Source organism: Mytilus galloprovincialis, chromosome 6 (assembly GCF_965363235.1).
Source record: "Mytilus galloprovincialis chromosome 6, xbMytGall1.hap1.1, whole genome shotgun sequence".
Lineage (NCBI taxonomy): Eukaryota > Metazoa > Mollusca > Bivalvia > Mytilida > Mytilidae > Mytilus > Mytilus galloprovincialis.
In genome coordinates this window covers 43,158,558-43,178,770 of record NC_134843.1, presented here as the reverse complement: position 1 = coordinate 43,178,770, position 20,213 = coordinate 43,158,558, and the positions used below count along the sequence as shown (strand labels likewise).

Genomic DNA, 20,213 nt, shown 5'->3' with positions numbered 1-20,213 from the left:
CGGTATGGGCTTTGCTCATTGTTGAAGGCCGTACGGTGACCTATAGTTGTCAATGTCTTGTGTCATTTTGGTCTTTTGTGGATAGTTGTCTCATTGGCAATCATACTACATCTTCTTTTTTATATGAATAACTAATGTGAAAAATGCAAGAGAATTTTGGTCAAATTTTGAAGACCTTCAGTTCATTGATGAGATTATATGAATAACACATAGCTGAGAGGGTAAAAGAGCAGATTACCATCCAGAGAAAAACATTGTCAGCTGAAGCAAGGTAACAATCTGCTCTACCATTCTCTCAGTTATAAATACAAATTTGAATAATTAATTATACTCAGCGTTCTGTAAATATTGTCTTTTGAACTATGGATTTTGTTTTCTTATTTTAGGCATGCAACAATCAATTGATATGTTGTGCACACTGAATAAGAAAGATATTTTTGTCCCTGGACATTACATTCTATGATCCTGCTCTAAGCCAGGAAACCCCGACAGTAATGATCTCTTGTTTTTGTTAAATCTTAACGCTTTTGTCATTTAAGGTATTGGTTATTGATAGTAGATCTATGATCTTCTCTTTTACATTCATTCATAACTCTTTCATGTAAGAAACATATCATAAGGACACTTGTCTTTTGTTGACCCCTAGATGTCTTGTGTTTTGTGTTGCGCTTTTTATGTTGCTTTCTCAGTTTTGTATATGAACATTCTCTTTTAATTATATGTGTTTTTTTCCCCTTCATTTCATGTATAAAGATTTGTTAAAATCTCATTTTACTTGCTCTTTTCCCTGTAATCAAGCAGGATACAACACTTCCAATGTTCAAATCAATTTTAAGAGAAAAAGATTTTCATTGCAAGGTACAAATACCCCTCTTACTGAACATCAGGCTCAGTCTACATGACTTATGTTACATACCTTGCTTCGAGAGATTTAGGATCAACCAAATCCTGGAAAAACGGGAACTGGTATAGATGTAAGACACAAAGGTGAAGGCCACTCCACACAAGTGCGACAAATCTATACACTGCAAATTTATATCCAAGACCATTATAAAAAGCCCACCATGTTGATATGTACAGGAATGATAGGAAGTAAAAAGCTCCCAAAATTGAAGGCACAATAATTCCGCTAGCTGCCAAAAATAATAACACCAAGAATGTTCCAAAGAAATGTAAAAATCTTTCAGTTCGTTTTCTGCGGGTTCTGCTGACTGCGGTTGGTAATTCTGTGTCTTGACCTTCAGGAACCTTGAGAAGAACATAACAGATCACAAAGACTAGGATGGCCGTAATAAGAACAGCAAGGTCAGGTACTACTAGTCGGATAATATTAATCGCGGGTACACCATCCAACCTGAAATAGAATTATATACTGAGTTACAAAGATATGTTATAAAACATAATTTTTTTAAATTTCAGTGGAACACAAAGTGCAGATATATTTTTGTATCAAATTATAAAATGGCCTACAGGAGACAACTTTTAATGATTTTTTGCTAAATAGTGCTGTTACACCACTGTTTCAAGTTATGGAGAGGATTCGCACATTATGTTCAACCATGCTTCATTCTGTATGTGCCTGTCCCAAGTCAGGAGCCTGTAATTCAGTGGTTGTTGATTGTTGCTGTTGTGTTTTTTTTTCATAAAGCAGACTGTCAGTTTTCTGGTTATGTTTTACGTTTACCATTTTGTCTAGCTATGCCGTATGGATTTTGCCCTTTGTTGAAGGCTTTACGGAAATCAAATTCTTTAAAACATTTTTAAATGCAGTATCATTTGATGGTGGCTGCAACAGAATCTGCAGAGTAGACAATCAAAGGTAAAAATTGCACAAGCAGTAATATATATGTTTAATATATTTCTACAATATCATTGCTTATTGGAATAAATTAATCAAACTCTGCATTACAGAAATTTTATCAATAAAACCTCATAAGACATAAGACGCATAAGACGTAATTTAGACTTTTTATCTGGCAAGGTAAAATTTTATATAAATCAATGAATTTTCAAAAGATATAAATATTTAAACTATGGAAACAAAAATTTCTTCAGATTTCTGTGGATGCTTAATTTCAGGTATTGGGAATACCCATGTTTGACAAAAGTATTGAAAATTTTTTTTTTTTCTAAGGACAAAACAATCTCACAAATCAATTTAGTCATCAATATAAAAGACAATGAGTGTGACAGCAGAGAATAAAATCTCCCTCATGCCTGGTACTCTAAAAAGATTATATACAAAAAAGTTATGGCAAATTTCCTAACAATTACTGTCTGGAAAAGTAAGAGATTATGCAACACTTGATGTATGGGTGTGACAGAAGAAAATGTTTTTCTCTCTAAGTATACTACTATATTTTCTTCTTCTTTGTCAACATTTCAAATTTTATTAATGTCAAGTGGATACACCAGTAGTGCAAAGATATATACTTTTTGCTGCATAGCAGTAAATAACAAAGCATGTAAGGTGACATTAAGAATTCTGCAAGTCTGGTTCAAATTAGTGGTATAATTACAAATCACAGCAGGGCTAAGAAGTTGCACTAGAGATTTTATATTTTAACTAAAAATTGTATGTTTTTTATCAATCTTTATGACCTTCTTGCTTATAAATGTATTCTTAAAGATCAAGGTCACAAACTTCAATGCTTTATTAAAGAAAATGCTCATCTTTAAAAAAAAAAAAAAAAAAAAGCTTGGTTGAATTCGTTTATTGAGTTCTAAAACAAATGGAAGCAAAGTCGTTCTTAAACATTTCTCTTCTTTTTCAGATGATTCAAACAATGCAAGTTTGCAAGAGGAAGTCAAGATGATTTCATGGATAATAAATTTAGCTATTAATTTGAAATAAGTACTATAATGTACGATTATAAACTGTTTTCATTAAAATCAAGGTTAAAAGTCTCAAAAAGTACTTATTTTTCAAATATCAAAGTAATCAACTCTTATTATTGGTATTTAAACGACACCAAGCTTTGTATCACATTTATGAATAATAAATTTAATCAATTTTTAATGCACATTGGATGTTAATCACATATTTTTGGTATCCATTTAATTGCTTTTACCCTAAAATAATCAGAAAGTGTGTTTTATTATTGTACAGTTTGCCTGGAAACATATTTACTTGTTGAATAATTCATAGCAATGTGTGTTAAGGTAATTATTGTATGAAATATCAATTTGTTGGCCTTGAAATAGACATTAACTCCACCTTAAAATGTAAATGTTCATTTCTAAAATTAGTTTCTATAATAGTGTACTATGGTGACCTTAAAATCATCACAGTAACAAATTTTCTAAAAGGGTTTTACAGCTAATTTCCTAATGCATGCAGATGAAGACTTTGGTTAATTTGGTTGCTTGGTTTGTATATCACGTACCGTATATTGTTCAATTATATTGGGAAAATGTCCAGTTGACTTTAAATATGATATATACAGGTGTAAATATGTCATATAAATTGTTTGGAGATGTCAAACTGAATTACAAAGCTTGAATAAACAATTATACAAACAAAGCAAGCAAGCCAACCAAAGTTTTACTGTACAAGCATTAGGAAATTAACTGTAAGCACCCTCTGTCTGCTAATTTACTTATCTTCGAGGGATGTGTGTTATATAGATAAACACGAGATTACACTCTTGTGAAATACTACAAAGAATTTATCAAAAGGATATAAATAATATTTTGAGAAGTGCACTTATGTGAAGGTCTTTAATTATGATCTGAAGTCCAAGTACCTCACAGTGAGATCAAGAAGGCACTTTTTCATTGACATAAAAAAGGGAACAACTCCCTAACTTCACATCTAACAACATCATGAGGTCAGCATACAAGTATGCATTGTGTAATAGATTAGCACAAAGTGTTATATGTTACTTTGCAGCATACAAAAACAAATGATATATTCAGCAATTCTAGTTGGCAGTACAGAGACAGCAAGTTTTGAATTACAGAAAGGAAAAAGTAAAATCACAAAAATACTGAACTTAGAGGAAAATCAATTCGGAAAGTCCATAATCACATGGCAAAATCAAATAACAAAACGCATCAAAAACGAATGGACAAGAACTGTCATATTCCTGACTTGGTACAGGCATTTTCAAATGTAGAAAATGGTGGATTAAACCTGGTTCTATAGCGCTAACCCTCTCACTTTAATGAGAGAAGTTTATATCTGACACATAATTTTTATATTAGTTAATCAGTTTGTGGGTGAGGTTCAAGCTGTCCATAGTCACTGTTTTTATTCTACTTATACAAACCATGCAGGCCATTTTTCTGTTAATGGATAGGATGTTAAAAATGTTATTTATTTGAATATTTGAATATGATCAGATCAATCATATGATCAAGCACTATATTTTGTGTCTCTCAGAAGTAGTGATAAGGTTACCAATTGGTCTTATATGTTACACTGGAACTGCCCTGTTATTCCATTGGAGTTGCAGCAAAATACCACTGGAATTACATTCGCATTCCACTGGAATAATTTGGCTGGAATACCAGTGAAATAACAATGTAATTTCCACTGGAATTCCAGTGATTGTAGTGGAATAATTTGGCTGGAATACCAGTGAAATAACACTGAAATTTTCACTGTAATTCCAGTGGAAAGCCAATGTAGTTCCAGTGGAATTCCAGCCAAATGATTCCACTGAAAATCACTGGAATTCCAGTGGAAATTACAATGGAATATCAGTGGTATTCCAGTATAATTCTACTGAACTTTTTCTCTAGAGTATCTCCTTCACCCTGTATTCTCTAACCGAATTTAAACTAAAAGACGTGTCCTCTTATTTCAAATAGCATCCTATAAAATAGTGAAAAGCAGAGTTCTCAAAATCTTTTTTTGCCTGGTGGTCCTTGAAGAAAATATGCAGGTCCTCACTATCATTTCTATTGCAAATTACCAAAATTGTGTTGGGCCTTCATAAAACTGTGCTGGTCAAATCCCTAGGACCCCCATTTATAGAGAACTCTGGAATAGGAAAGCATTGTCATGCCAGGCATATCCCCATTCTAAATTCAAAGTACAAACATCAACAGACATTTGGTGTCTTACACACACATGTTACAACTTACCAATGTTGAGAAGCTGACCAAATATGAAGTCATTCTGTTCAGCACTATTGGAGAAATGTGTGACAAAAATTTTAAAAGCATTCATGGTATCGAAAATTCCTAAAAATCTGCGCACAGAAAGTAGGTTTCTGACCAGTCCAAGAAGTGCTCACATGTCACAACCCATCACATTCCAGCAGCTGATTAAATATGAAGTCATACTGTCTAGTAGTTTCTGAGAAAAGTGACAAAATATCTTTTGGACGAACAGACAGACAAACTAACAAAGTTATTACAATATAGATTTTAATCACACCAGACTGTTAATTTTACCTTTCTACAGCAATCTGTCTTGAAATATTATCATTTGTTGAACCTAAGAAAATAAGCAATAAATATTTTAAAATATTATCACATTCAAAATGTTTTGTAATAAAACACATTTTCCGACAACAAAATGAAATACAAGTTTCCTAAACTTACCTTCAAATAGTATTACATGGGATACTATATATCAAATCAGAGTTTTATGACCTAGAGCAAACAAATGGATTTGACATAGTGGCAAAAATACTTTTATCAACCAAGTTTGGACTATAATTTAAAAGATAAAATTTTAAAATATCCTTTAAGGTCTATGGAAAGCATATAATAAAACAATATAAGAAAAGCACTTTACTGATAGGTTTTGCAAAAGTTCATCTAACCGTATGAACCATCTGAACTAAGATAATATGTGCCAAAATCAACTTATAGCTTACAGGGTTATTACAGAAATCCATATTGCTTTGAGGATAAAAAGTGCATTTTCTAATTCTTGACCTCAAGGGAAAATATTTATTCATGTTCAGCAAATTAGTAGCTAACCATCATATGCTGTCACTATTTCAAGCACATGGTTTAAACACTATCAAATAATGCACAGGATATTTTTTTCATAATTTGCTTTAACATATAGAATAGATGACAAGTGTAGGAAAATGTAAACGCTTTGAAACAACCATTTTTTCTCTTTAAGTGATTCCAAACAGTAATCTCTTAAAAGAAAACACTATGAAAAGTACTAGAGAAAAAACGTTTTTGAAAATAAGACCCTTGCAAACAACCAAAAAGCATGCTTTTAACACAATGCACTGTTCAATGTTAAACATCCCATGAATAAGTAATTTTATTTTTTGTTTCCATTCCAACATTTTGCATGGTTATATGACTTACAGAAAAACAGAAAATACTTGTTTTTAAAAAAAATCAATTAAGCATATGATTATTATTGCAAGTATTTAAAGACACATTCTTGCAATTTTTTTTTTATGTACCTAGACACACATGGATATCTCAAGGTGCAGCATGGACAGTCAAGTAAATCTCAACTATACTCTGGATGAAACTTGTTTAACCAACTTTAATACTACCTGCAGATATGCTCCAGAACTAACCCTACTTCATACTACCTACAGCTATGCTCCAGAATTATTCCTGCTTCATACTACCTGCAGATATACTCTGGAATTAACCCTGCTTAATACTACCTGCAGATATGCTCCATAATTAACCCTGCTTCATACTACCTGCAGATATGCTCCAGCAGAATTTGAATCCACTAGTTTGTAATCAAGGAGTTATCTACTATGCATACATGCATTCAAAAACACTGCAACTATTCATGCCACAGATTATCATGCACCTTACCACTAATTGAAAAATTTCCTGAACTAGAGGAAATTCCTGATTTTGTAGAGACACTTCCTTTCTGACAACTTATGGACGGCTTAGAAAAATGAAGATAACCAACATCTGGGGACATAAAGAATACTAACTATTTAAATACATCCTTAAATGTTTCCTGTTATGTTCCTTGCAAAAAAGGCTGAATTCAACTATTTCAAATGTTTGGCTTTTTTTTTAAGGACACTGATGTAAAATGAAGAAGTGAAATAAAAATGACACTATTCTATTTCAAAAATGCATATTTTGAGGGCCATTAGCCCACATGTAAGCACATTGACTAGGAAATAATAGCAGGAAGCCACAAATACTGGAAGAATGTCTTCTGAAAGTCAGACTTCCAACCAAAGCATTGAAATAAACATATTCTTTGGAAATTTAAAATGTCTACAGATTCAAATGGACAAAAAATCTTTCATAGGTTACACTATTTTAATGTGCTTAATGTTATGCAAAAACAATGCTGTATTCTTTAGATAGTTTTTAATTCCACAGTTTGAAAAGGAAAGATCAATATCATATTGAATTAGATTGCTACAACAAGAAATAAGGCGCTCTCTTATAAAAAAGATTTTAAAGATAGTCGAGAATTAAAAGTGATTCTTTTAAGACATCAGTTCGTCATTCTACACTAATCCTTACTAATGTTCCAAATTGAGAAAAAGTGGAGTTTTCCCGATAATCTAGTTGTATGCATGAACTGCAACGTAAAATTTTAAAAAGACAATTTTGGTTCATGTTTTGTTTGGGAACTTAAAAGAACAAGAAAACTTTTTCAATAATATATAAAATTGTGTACGACTTTCAAATTTGTGCACTTTCCATTACATTTCCTCTGTCACAATGCTAATGTTATTACATCACAGTAAGAATGGACTGTTTATTGATGTCATTTACGCTGCTTGACTTTTGGTCAACAGATGTAACTAATTCATGAAAAAACTTGTAATTGATTAGTTTCAGGCAACTTTCATTATTTTCCACCAATTCAGAAACTAGAACTATTTCTTCTATAACATGGGTCCATAACATGGGTCCATAACCTGGATCCTTTAGTGACGAAACATAAAGCTCATCAAATGACTTTACTTACAGTTTGCAAAATCAAATCCATATGGTTTATCCAGAGCCGCTAATGTGATGTGGAAGATAATATGAGCTAGAGTACCAAGAGCTCCAAGCACAATAAGAAGCTTCAGATAGAGTCCTGTTCCCCCTGAAAATAAATTTCAATACAAGTTATTTTACTACAATTAAAATCTCTACTCGTTATATGATCATCTCATCTGATAGATTCTTGGAACAATCTGCAGCTTGTCTCACAAAGCTTTTGTGCTAAAAAAATGTTGATTCCAAATAGAAGTACGTGTACATGTGAGACCAATATACCAGCAACCCAAAGGACAAGGTATGATAAGGCCGGTCTTTGGCCTCCAAATTTTCCCATTTTTCAAAGTCAGTTTTTGAAAGATACTTATTATGGTAAAATATTCCCTAATGCTTGAAGTTTGTTTGGATGAACTTCAATTTTAGCAACTTGGTGAGGTGAGTAAACTTTCTGTTATTATTCAAATATTGTAATTATTCACTTTTCAGGTGTTTTGTACAACATTTTTTTAGTTTTTAAGTGCCTGCACCAATGTGACCCAGGATTTTTTTTATTCCAATGTCATTAGCACTGTTTTTGCTGTCTAAATCACCTAATTTTCAGCTGGTTATGTAGACACACCCTATTAAATTTTAAGAAACAATGACCAAAATTGTAATTTTTCATTCTTTTGGCATTTTTGGTGCCTTTTTACCCCCCTCACCTCACCCATTTTCTGAAATTAATGGTTTTTAAGTTCATTCAAACAAACTTCAAACCTATGGGAATATTTTAATGTGATTTTAGCTTTCAAAAACAGAATTTGAAAAATGAGAAAATAGGGGATGGGGCAAAAAAACAAGCCTTATCGTGCCTTGTCCTTTGTTACTAATTCTGCGCCAGCCAGATTTTCTTGAAATGGAATCTCTTACAGGAAAACTTCATTACAAAATGTTAAGGAACTGTACTGGTAATTTGTATATGATGGTTAAATAAACTGTCACCACAGAGCTATGTTATTTGGGTCGTAAAATGCAAATGTTGAAATTAAATAGTAATACTTTAATGTGCAAGTTATGAAACATATTCTAAGTCAAAAGACCATGACTGAGGGGGGTAAGGCCAAATATTCTCCTTCAAATGTATAGATACTAATACAACTGATACCAAATATCATTGACCTATCAATAGTGGTTACTCACAAAATGACCTAATTAGAAACTAATATATTATTGATGCTGTCCCTGCCCCCACCACCAGGAAACAGCATACCTATGTCTCACTTTTAGACTTCGTCAAGGGCTTTAGGCAAGACAAAAAAAATTGTCATCAAAATAAAATATTTAATGTTACACAAGCGCTTAATAAAAATAATCAATTTAATTAAATCATTCATAACAATCACTTTTAAAGCTAACAATGAGTTACAAAAATAAGGTATAATCAATGGGTTAATTGCAGCGTCCTTCAATTTTATCCTAATAAAATACTAATAATAAAATTATTATTCATCCTGTAATTGATTCATAGGAAGTCATCTCTTTGATCTCTGAGTGTGGATCTAAATATATTTAATTCTTCTTTTCACTTTGCGAAATCAATATATTTCCTTTCAGTTAAAGTTAACTTTTTCTGATCTTATTATTTATTGTAACATGACAGATATAAAAGTCCATAGGACAAAACATACTGATTTAAAACATGAACAAAGAAGATGTGAAGTTAACACCAATGGGTTTTCAAAGATTTTCAACCAGCAAAACGATTTTAAAATATTTTTTTTTCATTTTCAATAATATTGTATTATAGATCTGATCACTATCAGACTTAATCCTATCTAACAATAAAAAACTGATATCAAATAGTAGTCAATAATTGTCCTGTTATAAAGTGTGTAAAATATTCCCAGATGTTACTCCTTTCTACCAATTATTAACATCATAAAACATATAAATACATAAATATTTTTCATGTGTCAAGGGAGCTACATGTAGAAAGCAAGATATGCTGTTTTTCACATGAAAAAATCTTGTATTGTAGACATATTTACCTACTGAATTCTCGAGTAAATGGTCATAAATACAAGTAACTACTAGTATATGAAAATAACCAAAGTAAATTATTAGCAAATATGTTTGTGACACAAATGTTTAAGAAGTAATATAACTCAAATCCTATTATTCTTAAATAGCATATAGCATGATTTATTCTCATTATCATTCTATTTGAATACTATAGAATGCACTACTACTAGACAATTTGCATTCTGACTGAAGTATTTTTACGCAGTGTTGTAGTGAATTGGAATCCAGCTAAATCGGACCTGCCAACCCACATGATTGAAAGGGGGTTTCCTTCATGAGAGGTATTGACATGAATTTTGAAATTCTTTTTGTATGAACTAAACAATTCAAACAGACATTAAATTGAGTTAAAATAGTGTTTAAGTACACAAATACTTATTCAAACTCTACAGTTGTGATATAAAAACACTTGTATCAATATAAGAGGTGAATGAGAATCTCTTGCTCTTTCAATCCCCCAGATGGAGATCTTGAAAAGTTGGCAGGCATACTGAATCTTCTTCTGGACCCATGTACAAGTACAATCCTATTTAAGGACATATATATATGACCTGTAAAGTTGACTTCTATTCCCAATCATATTTGAAGACATACATGATCTTTTACAGAGACCTTTATGAGGTCAAACCTTACCTTTTATGGTGAACTCTGTTGGTGACCTTAACAGAGAACATATCAATAGAAATATCACATTACTGTATAATACTATTTATACAATGAGTTTTCTAGCTATTGAAATCACTGTCCACTGTACTTAAACCTATAATGGTTTACTTTTTACAAATTGCGACTAGAATGGACACATTTAACACCAATCTTTGTTTGTGACCCTATATGAGGTCAAATCTTACCTTTTATAGTGAACTCTGTCGGTGACCTGAGCAGAGGGCATACCAATAGAAATATCACATACAGGAAGGACAATGCATTGTACCTCACCACACATGCTGAAAATAAAGAAAATATCATCATCAAATCTTGATGTTAAGAAACAAATCATTACAATGTATTGGCCTAGCAAAACACAACTGTATTAATACAATATAGGTAGCAAAACTACAAAAATATTGTTAAAAATATTCAAGAGGTTTTCTTGCTAATTAAATCAATGTTTTACATTGTGAAAGTGAGAGGGTTAGCGCTATAAAACCAGGTTTAATCCACCATTTTCTACATTTGAAAATGCCTAATGCCTGTACCAAGTCAGGAAAAGTACAGTTCTTGTCCATTCGTTTTTGATGTGTTTTATTTGATTTTGCCATGTGATTATGGACTTTCCGAATTGATTTTCCTCTGAGTTCAGTATTTTTTACATCTGTTTTCCTTAAAAAAAAAAAATATTCAGCATTTGGGTCCCAGAGCTATTCTCTAATAAATATTTACATTTCAAGGAATATCTTGGAAAAGTTGTTTCTTGATAAAAAGGTTGTTTTAATGATATCTTAGGAAACCACTGAACCAACATTAGGAATAGACAGCTACACTACCAGCATCATATTTTTTCATTCTAAACACATCCATACAAAAAAAATCTAGTATTCTTAATTTCTGGTCACTCTCCCTAATCACTAGTACATGAGTATCTGTACATGCATTATGCAATTTATGATACAAAATTTTCAAAAAGAAATCTATCATTATTTCTTAACCTGAGGCAATCACCAAATATAACCATAGCCCTATAGTACCTAAATGTAACCCTAACCAAATTGCAAAAGGGTCCAATCTGTAAATTGATGCAGTTTTACTCAGAACAGTTTCTATGAGAATTCTATAAGTATAGAGGCCTAATACATGTAGTTAAACCAAACAATGTCACAGTATAAATGTCCACCCTCTAAAATCATATTTACAATAAAATTTGTTATATATTAAATACCAGGAGCTTGGTTTGAAGATTTACAAAAATGTGATAAATGTAACGTTTCTTTGGTAAAGTTACAATATTACAGGGCAGCTATAATACTTTACTACTGCATATTTTCCCTACACAACATATTCAGTGATGCACATCAAACACATGCTAACTGGTACATTGCCCTACAGCAAGAATACAATGTTTATGCTTGTATAGAAATAAAATGACTCCCACTCAATTCTGATGACATTATTATAACATTGATGTTTCTTACACAAGAATTTTAATTTATATTGAACATATACACACTTGACACCATAGGTAATAAAATAAGAAATATTTGAATTTTAAATAAGTTGCATAGATTATAACATCTATACATTATAACATTATACCTACCATGAGTACTGCCATTATCAAAAACAGCTATAAAATCATTTTATAGGCTTTCAATCATCTACATATGGTAGACTACAGCCCTTCATTGGGGGTTTTGGCACAGGTGGCAGATCCCGCTATTTTTAAAAGGGGGCTCCAACCCAGGATAAAGAGGGGTTCCAACCATATGTCCCCATTCAAAACCACTGATTGTCAAAAAAACAAAGGTTCCAACCTCCAGAAACCCTCTTTTTGGATTGTCAATATGAATTTTTATACTAATTTTCAATAGTAACAATCTATTTTTCATTTCCCTACTGAAACTGATTGTTGGAGATATTTGAACAGGACAATGATACACAACCCCATGCCCAATATCTAATTCCTGCTGAAATCAGTACCAGTCTCTCATACCAAATTTTGATATTCACTAAATATAAACATATACAAGTAAAAATACACTGCCTTAAGCATACATATTGTACTTTCATAAGGTACTATTTACACAAGTGTTAATATCAAATAAATGTAATATATTATACAAACATTGAATATAAACAGCATTTGGTATTTAACATTTATTTATATAAATATAAGACTGTCTCTCATGTCTACATATATATAAAAATAAAAAATCATACTTAAAGTCCCCCTGTGGAATACCTAGCTGGTGGTTAATATTAAATTACTTAATTTAAAATAAATCACATTGTAAATCAAAATACTGAAATATTTTGAATTCCTTTTGTTGACTTTGTACATGTATAAAGCATCAATCATACTAAAGAAAAAGCCATTGAGATCAACCTTATGAATCTGCTTGATAGTTGGATAAATTAAAATCCCATATAAAGTTTATCAATGACCCTTGTTCATGTTGTTATAAACTGTTCATTCATACATAAAATCCTAGTCTGCATTATTTTCATTTGTAAAGAAGCAAATGATGGTAACCATCTGGTCAAAGCCATGGTCTTAGGAGCCAATACATGCAATGAATAGGAGGCACATTGGCATCTTAAACACAACATTTAAAATGATATACATACATGTATTTACAAGACAAGTTGGCATTAAAAGTTAAAAGTATTAAAAAAGTGTTCAATTAGTTATATATAACATAGTAACCAGCTAGATAAAAACAATGGCACATATTTCAGCATTTATTGGGTAGAACACAAATGTAGGGTGCTCGCATAATGCAGCTTAACTGCATAACCAGGTGCTCCACAGGGCGCAGCTTTATACGACTGCAGAGGTCGAACCCTGAACAGTTGGGGCAAGTATGGACAAAACATTCAAGCGTGATACAGCTCTGAATTTGGATTGTGATCAAATTTTTGACATTATATGGGTTTTTTACACAAAACAAATGTCAAGATTTTACAAACCAATTAAAGATTTCTTCTTCAAACTTATTTAAATCTAAAATTAAATAGTTGACACAGCATAGGTTTCTGACACAGAATGAATGTGGTCTAATGAACTTAAATTTTTTTTTTTTTTTTGCCTTTGAGCAATTCACTATGCTGTTGAATATTAATTCTCTCAAAAAAATGTTTGAAGAAATTTTCTTTTTATTTATGAAATCTGAAATGAGAAAAATTTAAACCCCCCCCCCCCCCCCATTTTTTTTCACATCCCCCTTTCCCTTTTTCCAAAACTGATATCAATTCAAATTTCTAATGGAGTTTGCAACAATAACTACTCTTAAATACATCATAAAATATTAAAATGTAAAATAAAGTGCTTGTTATCACTGAATGGTAAAGACACAACATTGTATATTGTATAAAACAATGATTTAAGTTGATTCAACTACTATTCTGAACAAAGAAAGATAACTCCAATTGAAAATTTTTTGCTATTGCACAATATTGTGCAATTAGATATTTCTTGCTATTCCGCAATACTGTGCAATTGAAAATATTTGCTATTGCACAATACTGTGCAATTGAAGATTTCTTGCTATTGCACAATACTGTGCAATTGAAAATTTCTTGCTATTGCACAATACTGTGCAATTGAAGATTTCTTGCTATTGCTGAATACTGTGTAATTGAAAATTTCTTGCTATTGCACAATACTTAATATAATAATTTTGGATCCTGATTTGAACCAACTTGAAAACTGGGTCCATAATCAAAAATCTAAGTACATGTTTAGATTAAGCATATCAAAAAACCCCAAGAATTCATTTTTTGTTAAAATCAAACTTAGTTTAATTTTGGACCCTTTGGACTTTAATGTAGACCAATTTGAAAACGGGACCAAAAATTAAGAATCTACTTACACAGTTAGATTTGGCATATCAAAAAACCCCAATTATTCAATTTTTGATGAAATCAAACAAAGTTTAATTTTGGACCCCGATTTGGACCAACTTGAAAACTGGACCAATAATCAAAAATCTAAGTACATTTTTATATTCAGCATATCAAAGAACCTTAAAGATTCAATTTTTGTTAAAATCAAACTACGTTTAATTTTGGACCCTTTGGACCTTAATGTAGACCAATTTGAAAACAGGACCAAAACTTAAGAATTTACATACACAGTTAGATTCAGCATATCAAAGAACCCCAATTATTCAATTTTTGATGAAATCAAACAAAGTTCAATTTTGGACCCTTTGGGCCCCTTATTCCTAAACTGTTAGAACCAAAACTCCCAAAATCAAACCCAACCTTCCTTTTATGGTCATAAACCTTGTGTTTAAATTTCATAGATTTCTATTTACTTATACTAAAGTTATGGTGCGAAAACCAAAAATAATGCTTATTTGGGCCCCTTTTTGGCCCCTAATTCCTAAACTGTTGGGACCTCAACTCCCAAAATCAATCCCAACTTTCCTTTTGTGGTCATAAACCTTGTGTTTACATTTCATTGATTTCTATTTACTTATACTAAAGTTATTGTGCGAAAACCAAGAATAATGCTTATTTGGGCCCTTTTTTGGCCCCTAATTCCTAATCTGTTGGAACCAAACATCCCAAAATCAATCCCAACCTTCCTTTTGTGGTCATAAACCTTGTGTCAAAATTTCATAGATTTCTATTTACTTAAACTAAAGTTATAGTGCGAAAACCAAGAAAATGCTTATTTGGGCCCTTTTTGGCCCCTAATTCCTAAAATATAGGGACCAAAACTCCCAAAATCATCCCAACCTTCCTTTTGTGGTCATAAACCTTGTGTTAAAAGTTCATAGATTTCTATTCACTTTTACTAAAGTAAGAGTGCGAAAACTAAAAGTATTCAGACGACGACGACGACGAAGCCAACATCATACCAATATACGACAAACAAATTTTCAATTTTTGCGGTCGTATAAAAATAGGGTAACTTATCAAGATTTCCATATAAACTTGAAGTGGCCAGTCACATTTAAATTTTTTTTGCATTTGTAACTTACATCATTCAAGTCCAGTAAGTTAAACCTGAGGACAAGAGAAATTTTGTCATAACGCATATGAAAATAATTTTTGTACTTGATACATTGTACAAACTATTTTAATCGACCACCTTCAAGAACAAACCTGTTGAATATATATATCTAAGTTATGTTTGAACTCAAGAATCTAGTCTTACTAGTTCAGTGAATCACAACAACACCCCATCCAATATGTGTAAGAATGTAATTATTAGAATGCTTACAATTTAGTTTTTTTTTCTTCTTCCAAGGTCAAAACACTTATGACAATTGTTGTGTAATACTTACTAGTTACTTCCAGATTTTGGTAATGAAAATCATTTACTCAACAATTGTAAGGGAGGTTTAATTTACGAATGATAGATGGGGGGACTGGAGGATTTTTAAAGCTCTTCAATTCCATATTGACCCTATTAATCTGCTTAGACTTTAAGTCTAAGCAGATTAATAGGGTCACTTTGACAAACCAAATTGTAAAAATCGAATGCTTCAAAAATCCAAATCAAAATTTGAAAACTGGATGCCTTATAAGTAATTGCATGTATTCAATGCTTACACTATATGAAGGACTGACTGCTAAGCCCTGCATCTCCACATCCCTTCGGACAATAATATAGTATTAATGAATGAGTGTTTTTATAATTGCCCTGTTACATGTATATGTCCAAGGTCTGTAATAATGGTTGAGGAAGTCTGTAATGGCCGAGACAACGCCGAGGGCCATTACAGACATCCGAGCCCATTATTACTGACTGAGGACATATAACAGGACCATTATAAAAACACCCATTTCTTAATACATCTATTAACCAACTGAACAAAAGTATATATGTGTTGCTACCAACTTGATGTACTCTCTTACTCTTTTAATGACAGTTTAGTTTGAAAAAAATAATTTGTGCTTCACCATGATAAAGCTTTAAATATACCAAATATCCAAATCAAGTTGAAAGAAGTTATGTGTTGAAAAAAAGGATGAACAGTGATCCCTTTATATGGTTCTTTAATGTTGGTTGCTGGTTACTAAATTAAATAAAATACAAAAAGGTATTATACTCTTTACAACTTAATTTTATTAACTTTATTAAAAACCCTAACTGGGCTTAATACAGACAAACTGGGCATTAATACAGGGCCATTACAGAACAACAGGGCCATTACAGAAAAAACAGGGCCATTACAGAAACACAGGGCCATTACAGAAAAACAGGGCCATTACAGAAAAAAAACAGGGCCATTACAGAAAAAAACAGGGCCATTACAGAAAATATGTAATTTTTAATAAATATTCATGTTTGGCAATAATGTACTTAGTTGGTTAATAAATCTATGAATAATCAATCCTCGAAATTAGTATGTCGAAAGAACATGTCCTGCAAAAATATATTGATCCTGTAGATTTTTGTTAATTTTGTAGTACATTTTTTTTTAATTTGAATAATCATCAATTAGGTCAGGACTGTAAATGCCAAACCTAAATTTCTATGACTGTATATTGTGAATATAAATACTTATATTACTTTTTAATGTTGATAAATACATGTATTTAATAGTTTTAAATATTTACCTGCTAACAGGATCAGAGGTACTAGAACCCTGAATAATGACCAGCATACCAAACTCTTCACTCGTGTTGTCATTTTCTATCTTTTTCACCACTCACACCATTTTTCTAACACTATAAAAAAAAACAATCAATACTAGACAATCACTTGGAACTTCAAATTAAATCCTTTTTATAAACATGAATTTTATACAGATTTCATAATTGTATGTTGAAGGTATTACTATAGGGAAATGTATAATCTGTTTACAATATGTCAACCAATTCCTATGATCATTAGAATCTGATTAAACAATAACAACAATGAATTACATAGAGATGGGATACATGTATGAGAAAAAAAAAAGATTATGTGTGATACACAGCACAATTTTCTGGTATAAAAACCCAAATAATCTCCAAAAAGAACAGTTTTAGCCCTGAAAGCAGCCGTTGTGAAGAAATAACATCAAATTAGTCAACATACCAAATCAAAACAACTCACAAATCCAAGATGGCGACCTCCAAAATGGCGACCACCACTCGTTCCTGACCGATGGCAAAAATTATTGAAACGTTCACAAAACGCCTTCGGGCACCGAGCCGACCGTGCGAGGGCTGAATAGCCAGTCAAGGTCGTTAAACACTTCCAGATAAAAAGAACAGTTACATGATGATAGAATATAAGACTTCAATCACCTAAAATACATGTGATATACAGGTACATTGTACATTAAGAGTATCTAGCAATTTTATTTTTGTACTTTTTAACAGGTACAACTGTAGCAGTCTTTTAGGAATGATGAACACAGACATATTTTAAATTTTTGGATTATATTTTATCTCCCATTAAAAACTACATCAAAAACATTCATGAATATCACCTGTCAATAACTTGATACTAAAATCCAAAGATTTAAAGCTTAAACTAGAATTAAATTGATTGCTGCTAGTGGCAAATATTTCGTGCATTTTAAGAACAAGAACAAATTAACAATTAACCCTTTCCTCCATAATGACGCCTTTTGACGCCACCCCCTTTACTTCATAATGACACCTTTTGACGCCTGCATTGTGCTTCAGTTGAAACATCTTGCCTATGAAAATCTGTATCAGACTTAACAAAAGTTTGTATCCAATATAAAGAAGATATTCATGAGAAAATCTGACTGGAATTTCATTGATGAAAAATTTGTTTTTGCAATGCATTAATACTTTAAACATGATGATTTTTTTTTTATTGAAAATATCCTATGCAAATCAAGTATGTAAAAAAAAATATTCCATGGAGGAAAGGGTTAATAAGAAATTCCTGGCACGCCATCATGGGCTGTTTTGTGATCTTTATGGATTAATAGTAGAAGCAGATTTTTTAGTTGAGAATTATTTTGTTTATGTACTGACATGAAAACTAAAATCTGCTGACAACTTATATCAAAGGAAGGAAAAAAGGTACATGTATTGTTGCCTTGACCTTTAAATTACTGTCAGACCAAAAAGTTTAAAGTTTTTTTCTTTCCAAGGGTTATCCTCAAGATAATGCTGAATTTGAGTTTAAGCTTGATAAATGTAGGATATATACATGTACAATTTAAAAAATATAACCAGGAAACTAATATTTTTATATAATCTAATAAAATCATATCAGTTGTGACATAAATACATTTGCCAAATTACTTCAAAATTAATAGAAGTCTTCTTCGTCCCAAGCGACATTATTACACATGTTGGTAAAAGTTGGACAATGGTTCAAAGGATAACAACAAGAAACAAAACTGTTTGCTACCTTGAGTGACCTTTAACTTGTTAACACCAAAATCAATAGGGTTCTTCCACAGGTTTGTTTTAAGTTATAATATTGTTTAATGATCAGTATTACATGTATATAAACGAAATTGTTGAGGTTTGAATACACAGAAACCCTAAAAACATCTTATTAGTAAATGTGAATATTGGTTATGCTCAAAAAGCCAGGTCCACACTAAATAGTTTCAATAAATAATTTCAGGATATTTAGATCCTTTTTTTAAATTAATTTCAAATTTGAATTGTACAAATAATCATATGTACATGTAGTTCGTTAAATGGATATGTATCAGCAAATTTTAACATAACATGTACAAGTCCTTTGAGTGTTTACATGCTGGATCATCAGGAAAAAGACACAAGTTTGACTATTTTGAAAAGTGAGGGAGTAGAACTGTTACTGAGATGATACATTGGTTATATAGCATGGTACGAATCCATCAAGAAACTGCTATAAAGGATCATTTTACAAGCAATAATAGATTTATTAGAGTCCGCTTATTTTAAGTGCAATATGCTGGTACCCCTATATTAATAATCCAAGTCCACCTACAAATTTATTCTTTATTAACATGATTAATGTCAGAACAACTGCAGGAAACTTTTGCCTTAATTTTTTTGGTGTGATGACTGATTTTTGTCGAGCCTTCGACTTTAGTCGAAAAAGCGAGACTAAGCGATCCTACATTCCGTCGTTGTCGGCGTCGTCGGCGGCGTCCACAAATATTCACTCTGTGGTTAAAGTTTTTGAAATTTTAATAACTTTCTTAAACTATACTGAATTTCTACCAAACTTGGACAGAAGCTTGTTTATGATCATAAGAAAGTATCCAGAAGTAAATTTTGTAAAAATAAAATTTTATTTTTTCCGTATTTTACTTATAAATGGACTTAGTTTTTCTGCGAGGAAACATTACATTCACTCTGTGGTTAAAGTTTTTAAAATTTTAATAACTTTCATAAACTACCCTTGATTTGTACCAAACTTGGACAGAAGCTTGTTTATGATCATAAGATAGTATCAAGAAGAAAATTTTGTAAAAATAAATTTCCACTTTTCCGTATATTACTTATAAATGGACTAAATTTTTTTGCCAGAAACAAAACATTCACTCTGTGGTTTAAGTTTTTAAAATTTTTATAATGTTCTTAAACTATCCTGGATTTCTACCAAACTTAGACAAAAGCTTGTTTCTGATCATAAGATATTATTCAGAAGTAAATTTTGTAAA

At 31.4% G+C, this 20,213-nt stretch overlaps 1 protein-coding gene across 8 annotated transcripts in view; it reads right to left on the bottom strand.

The window, feature by feature from the left end:
• Nucleotides 1–20,213, bottom strand: part of LOC143079639 (piezo-type mechanosensitive ion channel component 2-like) — a 120,009-nt gene that overhangs the window by 97,800 nt on the left and 1,996 nt on the right. For all 8 annotated transcript variants that reach the window (XM_076255092.1, XM_076255088.1, XM_076255087.1 and 5 more), the window contains exons 2-6: nt 17,200–17,310; nt 10,818–10,913; nt 7,889–8,011; nt 5,404–5,446; nt 917–1,354 (exon numbers count right to left, since the gene is read on the bottom strand). In XM_076255092.1, the coding sequence (XP_076111207.1) occupies nt 917–1,354; nt 5,404–5,446; nt 7,889–8,011; nt 10,818–10,913; nt 17,200–17,272 (773 nt within the window). In that variant the 5' untranslated portion in view covers nt 17,273–17,310. The remainder of the gene's footprint in view (nt 1–916; nt 1,355–5,403; nt 5,447–7,888; nt 8,012–10,817; nt 10,914–17,199; nt 17,311–20,213) is intronic.